Here is a 9,503-nt window from a genome sequence, read left to right on the forward strand (position 1 = left end):
ACTCATTTCTGATCTCCACAAACCAATGGGTGACGTCACTCATGCTCTGTCCATTTATATTAACGGTCTATGGTCTAGACCGACGCTATCTGTTAAGTGTCTTCAGATAACTTGTTATGATTTGATACTATAGTTAAAATTGAATTGATAGCTTACGAAATATGAAATGGCTGAAAATTACTTATGTCTTTGTCCACTAAAAGCTCTTTTATGAATAGGTCCCCTGTTTTGCAGATGTATGTGCATGATTCCCTCTTGCTGCGTGTTTCTCACTATTCCACTGAACTGTTATTTTGGTAATATAGCAAGAAACGTAAGAATGCACCAATAAAGGCAAGGGAAGAAACAAACAATACACAGTTCAAAATATAACAAAAATATCTTTGTACTGCTATTGCAAATATAATTGTTTAGCGAGCGACACAAACAGACAAACTGATCAGGAAGGCTTGCTCCGTTACTGGCTGCAAACAGGACACGTGTGAAGCTGTGGTGGACAAAAGGTCACTGAGCAAACTGTTATCTATCACGGATGACCCGACCACCCTCTCCACCCCACACCAGTCCAACAGAGGAGCAGCTTCTCTAAGCGATTCTTCATAAAACTTCACTTTGGCATGTATTAACTAGTAATGCTTATCAAATTAAACAAAGTATTTAGACATTCCAAGGTGATGTAATCATGTCATGCTACTAGCTGGCTAGGTTAGCCTTAGTTGTTTAGCGAGAATTGAATTAGCGAGATACGCAAATAAAACTTGATATCCCGCAAAACAAAGTCAAAATCTCGCAAATGAATCTAAAGATCTCGCAAATAAAACTTGATATCACCCAAAACAAAGTCAAGATCTCGCAAATAAAAACTGGAGATATTGCAAAACGAAGTCAAGATCTCGTTTGTCCCCACTATATGTATTTTTTTTTTTTCCCTCCATGTGACCTCCGGGGCTACGTTTGTTAGCCGGTTCTCCATATTGAATTTTTGCATGCTCACACCCCAAAACTTCTGTTTCTCTTAGCCAAAACATAATTCTTATTGTGATTAAAAAATATTCAATCTGAATATTAATATTAAGTTTGACTTGAATTCTTGGGCAAACATTTCAGAACCGTTAAACACTCCCGATCGTGTTTTAAACCTAAATAAATATATTTCCAATGCAAGAGGCCATCAAAGTGAAGCTTCATTGTGATTTTAGAGCCATGTCTTATTTTACGTTACAAGCGACTTATACTGTACATCTCGTAGCATAATATGCAGCACCACAAACAGGAAAGAGGCATTCGGTAACACTGTAATAATTGTGACTGTGGCTAAAAAAAAACATACTTTTCTGTGGAGAGTCTGGAATTCGCTGCTTCTTCTGAGCACATAATGTTTCCTTCCGTGAAACAAGACTTCCACTCTGAAAAGCTGCAAACAAAAGACAGACGTAGACACACACAGGATTTATTCACAATCCATCATTAAGGGAGTTTAGTGGTTGTCCGGCTGGAGATTTAGAGTTGGTGCGTCACGCTTTTATAAATGATGATCAAAATAATTCAGTTTGTTTTTCGCTTAATCATCAAGTTCATGCTTTTAAAACATGGTTCTCAAATCCACTCCGCTACGTGTCGGCTCCGTGATCCGTCGTCCATCGACACCCACCAGGTCCAGATTTGTTGCGAATTTGAGTAGAATAAAACCACAAAACCAACAACAGTTTGTTTCCATCCAGAGGAGTAGAGGGTAAACAACTCTGTGCTTTGTTTTCAAGGTGTAGTGCAGTGAAGTATGATCCGCTGTGAGCATGGTCTATTTTATTTTGAAAATTAACCAGATGTTTTGTTTTGTTCTTGTGTTGACTTCCTGTCCTGCACTGTCGTGTGCTCCGCAGTCAGTCAAAATACACACACTGACTTTAATGGAAACCTATTGACGACGACGCCGTTCCGGAGCAGATCCGCAGCGGTTCCGCACCCGGTGGAAACTGGGGGTATAAGATAGCCTGCTGAATAACATTATTATACAGAAGACAAACCATTTTGTAAAATGATGCATCATCATGTGATATTTGCAACAATGTGACTCATAACAGTGCCTGGTTGCCTGCCTATGAGTGGTATCAGGCTCTGTCTGCCACTTGTTTTCTGTTGCTGGTTGTGCTTTGCATGTGTGGGATTCTGCAACGTCCTTAAATTTAGGATTTGTCGTTTGTCTATTCAAAGTCAAAGACATTTCAAAGTAGTGTTACTTTACACATTTTTGTGGGTCTGAGGTGTATTTCCCATTGTAGCAGCCAAAGCTCCGCTGCTTTCTTTGACCCTATTGGTCTTTTGTCCTGTGCTGTGCTCAGTGTGGGGGGGGGGGGGGGGGGGGGGGGGGGGGAAGAGTGGTCAGCGGCTAGAGCAGCAAAAACCAACGTGTGCTTCTTTTACCGATATATATTTAACGATATCGTTCGACATGACTGAAAGAACGAGATTCAGGGTACAAGCAGCGAAAATGGGTTTCCTCAGGGGGGTAGCTGGCGTCTCCCTTAGAGATAGGGTGAGAAGCTCAGTCCTCTGAGAGGAGCTCGGAGTAGAGACGCTGCTCTTTTGCATCGAAAGGAGCCAGTTGAGGTGGTCCGGGCATCTGGTAAGCTCCTCCTGGGCGCCTCCCTAGGGAGGAGTTCCAGGCACGTCCAGCTGGGAGGACGCCTCAGGGAAGACCAGGACTAGGTGGAGAGGTTATATCTCCAACCTGGCCTGGGAACGCCTCGGGATCCCCCAGTCGGAGATGGCTAATGTGGCTCGGGAAAGGGAAGTTGTGGGTCCCCTGGTGGAGCTGCTGCCCCCGCGACCCGATACCGGATAAGCAGATGAAGATGGATGGATGGATATTGTTAGCATTTTTTTTCTCTTTGTTGCTGATTACATCTTTAATACTGTCATTAGTTGTAAAATATTATTTCACATTGTCAGCTTCTTTGTGCTATGAGTCAGCAACTGACTATTTTTTTCTCCTTTTTCAAACCTTTACATACACATTTGGCACAAAATCTCCCAAAAACAAACATCTCAATTTAGAAAAAAGTAGCTCCAATCATTATTGGATTAAACTGCACATTCTCACTCATGGATGGACATGGGAGGACTTTAGAAAGAGAGTTGGAGCAGTCAACATGTACTGGCTGGGCCCTCTGTCAACACAAGACTGGGTTGATCATTTGCATTTCTAATCTAACATAATCCATCGGACTAGCGGTTTGAGAGATGCAAATAACAGACACACAGACAGACGTTGCTGTAATTCATACAGTAGATAGATAAAATCAAGAGATTACTTGTAATGTTTTGGTTTATTAAAAGTTAGTGTAAAAAAAATCCTTTGCTTTATAAACTTTGAACTAAGACTTTGGTGATAAAATTGGTTTTAAACTTTGAGTTTTATTGTCTGTGTCCTATTTTCTGTATTTGATCTCCAAATCAGACATCTGATCTGCAGGAGCTTTAATTGTTTTCACATTAGAACTATACAATACAACACATTTGCTTTACAAAAGGTTAAAATAATACAGTTATTTCCCCAAGCACATGGGAAGAACATCAGTTCTGCAAACTTAACACTTGTACACGTCAAAATTTCATCAGCTTGCGCTGTGGAATCACTGAACCTGTACATGGTCTGAAAGATTTGACCAATTCTTTTAAAGCACAAAGCCATTTTAGATTGATATCTAAATTACTTATCTCAGCTTTCCCTTTTCTTGCAACAGATGTTCGATCAAAACTCTGAACCTCAAAAGATGACTGCAGTGTGGAGAATATCAGGTGTACCTGTATGAAAAGAACAATCTGCTGCTGGGTGGAAACTGAATGTTTGATAGTTTGTTCAGAACAAACTGCAGGATGTCCTTCTACATTTACCACTTGCTTTATCAGTAATGTAAACAAAAAGTAACTTGATTCCAACGCCTTTTGTTCTCAGACTGAGGTGATAAAAAAATTTCCCAGGCTTGGTACATTTTTATTTTTAACAATTGATAATGTAGGCATGAATTAGATTGATCACAAATGAATACCTGGGTGACTGTTCTCTGGAGGTCTGACTAGTTTCATTTCAGCATGCTGTATTTAACTGATTTTACAATCCCGCCAATAACCTAGCAACACAGAGAACTTTAGTCAAACAGTTATTAAACTGAGGCGCCACTTCTGTTTATTTTAGCCTTTTCCTTACTTTAATGAGTCTTCCCATGTAAAGTATTGTGTGTCAGAGTGTGAGTGTGTGTTTGTGTGTGCTCAGGAAGAGGAGGCAACATGTACAGAAGTATAATGTCACCAATGCTTTAAAGCTTTCTGCACTAATCCATGTTTGCACAGGAGCAAATTACGATAACATGTCCAACTACAGAAAAGCTTCTTCCAGGTAAATAAACTTTATAACATTATGTTTACTTGGTCCTTAAATACATAAGTTAAATTTACTGAAATACAGTTTTGGAACAGTTTTTATAATTATTTCCATCTTGTGAGACAACCAGACTCTCAGGGCCGTTTTTCTGTTACATACATTTTTCTGATAATACTTCTGTACTTTCAATTATGTACGACTTTAAATGCAGGACTTTTACCTGTGATGGAGTACTATTGTTACTTTTACTTAGGTTAAAGAATACTTGAACCACCATTCAAGAGTGACAGGGGCCATTCTGCATAATAAGCACATTTACTTCTTAAAGTACAGTTTGCTGCCAATGCTTCTGTAGTTTTACACAGACACCTAATGAGTATTCACACACACACACACACACACACACACACACACACACACACACACACACACACACACACACACACAGGTTTGCTTTTTTTACATATATGTGCAGTGGTGAAATAAATACTCAGATCTTGTACGTAAGTAATACTACAGTGAAGAAATACTCTGTTAGATGTAAAGTACTCATTATGCAGAATTACCCATTGTAAAACAATATGGGCTACAGTTTATTATTATTGGATGATAATTACTGATGCATTCATGTGTTCATCACTTTAATGTTGCAGCTGGTAAAGATGGAGCTGATTTTAACTATTTTAAATTCCGCTGGGAAGCTTTTTTCTATTTGAATGTAGTGAAGTAGAATTATGGTCTAAAGTAGCAGAAAATGGAAATAGCCTTTAAGTAAAGTACAAGTATCTCTATAGTGCAGTTACTTCTTCCCGCACGGCTACTTTTTTAAAAGCAAACTTCAAAAGCAAGACTCTGTTGTTAGAGTCTTGCATTGATAGTATAATTTCTTGCACCTCTGGAGAAAACCCGGAGAGAGCCTGAGCTCAACGCACTTTAACTCTGCCTGCAGGTTACCTGGCTCACCTGATGTCGCAGCTCACCGTTAAAACCAAATAGCCATGCAGTAGCTGAGAATAACACAGCAAAAAGTGATTATGGAGGAATAGTACGTTAGAGTGTTTTTACGCTGCCGAGAAAGAAAAAAAGTTAGACTGACAAAAAATTTAAACAGCGTCCTCCTCACCTTTCTGAGCTTCCCCGACTCATCCACTTCCCTCTCCAGAGACGGTATCGATACTTCAATCATCGGGAAATCTTCCTCCAACACCACCGGACTTCATCAATCGGCTGGCTGCGATTTACTTCTTGCAAATGTAAGCACACTTGCCACGTTTTCCTCCGCGTCCAGGAACTGAAAAAACCCGTGCCTGTCCGTCTGTTTTTTCCTGTGCTCCACCTACATACTAATTGGCCATACACAACCACTACGCGCGTGCAGCGGCGTTAAAGGTGCAGTCCAACATTTAGGAAGAAAAGTCCAGTCCGAGGCTGCTGCTGTTGGAAATATAATAGTCAGCAGTTTAGTGACATGAACAGCAGCAGCACAGGAAGTAATAAGTAAGTAAGTAATAAGTTAAGTAAGTAAGTAAGAAGGTAAGTAAGAAGGTAACTAAGAAAGAAAGAAATAAAGTAAGTAGATAAGTAAGAAACGTCTATTGCACTTTTTACAGATAAAAATCACAAAGTGCTTCACAATAAAGTGAAATACAATAAATGAAAAAGATAAGACCACAAAGGATAACATAGCTACAAAAAAAATCCTAAAAAGCCACATCTAACTAAGAGCCTGTTTGAATAACAAGGCTTCAACTGATTTCTTTTTTTAAAACAACCAATTTAAAAAATGTAAAGAAGGGGCAGTGCATTCCACATGCTGGCCCGGTGGGTGGGTGCCACTGCTTGAAATGATCAAGGGCCCAGGGCCCAGGGCTGGAGTTGGAGCCTGTCTGAACTGGAGCTGTGAATGGGGTTGGGTATGTTTACGATTCTGATGCCAAACCGGTACTTTAAAAAAAATTCCGATTCCTAAACCGGTTCTTAAAAAACTGAAAAATCACATCAAAGAAAGGCTCTGTTACAGATTTTTTTTCATATTGAAAATAATTTAAATTTAACAATATATTAACGTTTTAAAGTACTTAAATATATAATACGTAAACCTAAGTCACCTAACACACAACTACAATAATTTAACAATAGATAACAGTAACACAATTAAAACGTAACAACAAAGTGAAACCAAAATGAGGAACCAAAATTTAGATTCTAATCCGGTCTTGGTCTGGTTTCGGTATCCAACACAACCCTGTAGTGGGCTGTTTAGAGGAACATTGGTGGAAGAAATGTTCAGATCCTTTACTTCACTAAAAGTACCAATATCACACTGTAAAACATACTCTGTTATGAGTAATGGTCCTACATTGAAAATGTTACTTAAGTAAAAGTATCATCAGAAAAGTGTACCTAAGGTATTTAAAGTACATGCAGAAAAATCCTCACATTTTAGAAACTGATAACGATCAAAACAGTTCTGTCAATCAACTAAGTGTTTAATCAGTAAAATATTTCAGCTGGACTTGTAGACCATTTTATTGATGGGTAGTTCAATTTATGATAAAGCATTGCATTTTCTAAACATGTTATGTGTAAAAAAATCCTTAATTTGTAAAGTACTGTGACTATTAACTAAAGCTTTCAGACGAATGTAGTGGAGTAAAAACTACAATATTTCTCTCTGAAATGTAGTGGAGTAGAAGGATAAATGGGCATGAAAAGAAAAGGATCAAGTAAAGTACAAGTAACTCAAATTTGTACTTAAGTACAATACTTGAGTAGATGTACTTGGTTACATTCCACTGAAGAGGAAACACCTGATCTCAGGTCAAGACAGCTTGTCCTTAAGACAGTTCCTGCAGTCAAGGACAGCTCCACAATTAAAAATACTAATTTACATGACTGCCAACTGTATTCTTACTGATACACAAATGAATAACAAAGCAAATAAATGATAACCAGCCAACAAAATACTATCTGTATTTTCTGATACAAATGGAAGAAATAATCTTACCTAAAGGTCCACCTTTTAGCTTTTGCTACGTGTAACATATAACCAAAGGTTGGGCCAAGTGATGACAACTACAGAAACTTCATTCAGTAATTTGTAGGTGGACCTTGAGTTAAGATTGTTTGTTAAACTACGATTCCCAAGGTTTAGACAACATCCACATATAACCTAAATCATCTAACATCTTTTACTTATAATATTATAACAGCCTACAACCACAGCAGTGGGTATTTTCTGTGTCTATTGTAAATTCGCTTTAGTCTATTGGGTTTAAAAACTATAAGACTAAATGTTAAATGTCACTTTCAAATCCAGGTTCACTTCCCACTGTGCTTGAAACACAAAAGTACAACCAAAGCAATTCATTGGATGTAAAAAAGGATGTAAACCTAGACCAGATAACACTATACTTTCCTCACGTCCTTTACGGCCCACTGCTCAAAATTCAAATCCAACTTTAGCGAGGAAGAGGTAGAAAAAGAAGGCGTTGTGTTGCAATCAAAGATCTGTATAGTTTGCCTTTTTTGTTGCATAATTCTCATTTTTCCTAATTCACTTTTAAAATAGCATGCAAAGATGAATTTCCATGTGTTAATCTCGGCTACAATCACATGCTCTGTCTGTGACGAGTCATCATGGGATTTATATCTTCTCATCCCTAATGGTGCTCACTGTGCTTTAATCTAAAACAGGCAGTGAAGCTTACTTAAGCAGTTCTGTGGGAGGATATGTGACCTTTCACAGTCATAGATCAGATCACAGCTGGGTAAAAATATAACAGCCAATTGGGTCATCACTGCGTTTTACTATGGCTCATGTGAATCCTTGCCCTGCTGGTGAACACTCATTGTGTCTGAAATCACACTGTCAGCAGATGCAGGCCATACACAGTAACAAAAAGGAAGTTTGTATTGGTTTGGTAGCTGTAACAGACATTTAACCTTTGAACATATGCTAAAACCAAATTACTCTAACTGTTTTCCACTGTTGAATTGGATTTAAAGACACTGGTCTTGCAAAAAAATTCTGTTGCCGATTTGTAAAATTATTTACGCTGCCATGTTCTTAGCTTTGTCTATCCTATAGTATAAGGGTTTTATTAGCCTGGATGCCAGCCAAACTTAGTCCCGCAGAGGTCGGGAAGTTTGGTCTGACTTGATTAATTACGGAGCAACTATGCTTGAAACAGAGCAGTTCAGACCAATCAAATTATCTAGGCATTCTTTATACAATGATCAACAGTGACCAAAGAGCTCTTTGGTGGAATTTTTTTACAACAAAAACGGCTGCCGCTGGAGAATTGAGATGTGAAGATTCCGCCATTGCGTCTGTTATAGAAGATATTGACAGCGCATTCATTTTAAGAGGAACAGAGAACCGCAATCAAGTTATTTGACAGATTGATGCCCCCCTCATGTCTGTCTTTTAAATATGAAGCTAAAGCCAGGAGACGGTTAGCTTAGCATAAAGACTGGAAACGGTGGAAACAGCTAGCCTGGCACTGCTTTACTGCTACCATGAAGCAAATATTCCGGCACCTAACCCTTCTGTAGAGTCACAACTTAACGTTCAAACAAGATAGAACATGTAAATCAGTGAGCTTTAGTGTAGAGGTACTGGTAGGCATTGTTTTTATTTACCCTCAGACAGAGCCCAGCTAGCAGTTTCACCCTGTTTGCAGGCTTTATGCTAAGCTAAGCTTAGCAATTGTAGCTTTTTAATTGTCATTTTCTACAGCAAATTAATTTTGGTTGATCTGGACATGAATTTAAATTCTAATTTAACATTGTGAACTAGTTGCAGCAGTGTGTAAGCTCAAATCATTTGAAATCTGAAATCAGGAAATTGTTGCACGTTAAAAGGACAATAGTTTCACTATTACTCATGTACAGTGGTGTGAAAAAGTGTTTGCCCCCTTCCTCATTTCCTGTTCCTTTGCATGTTTGTCACACTTAAGTGTTTCGGAACATCAAACCAATTTAAACTAGAGTCAAGGACAACACAAGTAAACACAAAATGCAATTTGTAAATAAAGGTGTATATTATTAAAGGTGAAAAAAATCCAAACCATCATGGCCCTGTGTGAAAAAGTGATTGCCCCCCTTGTTAAAACATACT

At 38.5% G+C, this 9,503-nt stretch overlaps 1 protein-coding gene across 1 annotated transcript in view; it reads right to left on the reverse strand.

The window, feature by feature from the left end:
* The window catches only part of snx22 (sorting nexin 22), a 10,977-nt gene extending 5,208 nt beyond the window's left edge, over nucleotides 1-5,769 (reverse strand). Inside the window, exons 1-2 of the mRNA XM_034879239.1 lie at nucleotides 5,505-5,769; nucleotides 1,331-1,414 (exon numbers count right to left, since the gene is read on the reverse strand). Of these exons, the coding sequence (XP_034735130.1) occupies nucleotides 1,331-1,414; nucleotides 5,505-5,567 (147 nt within the window). The 5' untranslated portion in view covers nucleotides 5,568-5,769. The remainder of the gene's footprint in view (nucleotides 1-1,330; nucleotides 1,415-5,504) is intronic.
* Nucleotides 5,770-9,503: the final 3,734 nt, after the last annotated feature.

This window comes from Etheostoma cragini, chromosome 8, assembly GCF_013103735.1.
Source record: "Etheostoma cragini isolate CJK2018 chromosome 8, CSU_Ecrag_1.0, whole genome shotgun sequence".
NCBI classification, from domain to species: Eukaryota; Metazoa; Chordata; class Actinopteri; order Perciformes; family Percidae; genus Etheostoma; species Etheostoma cragini.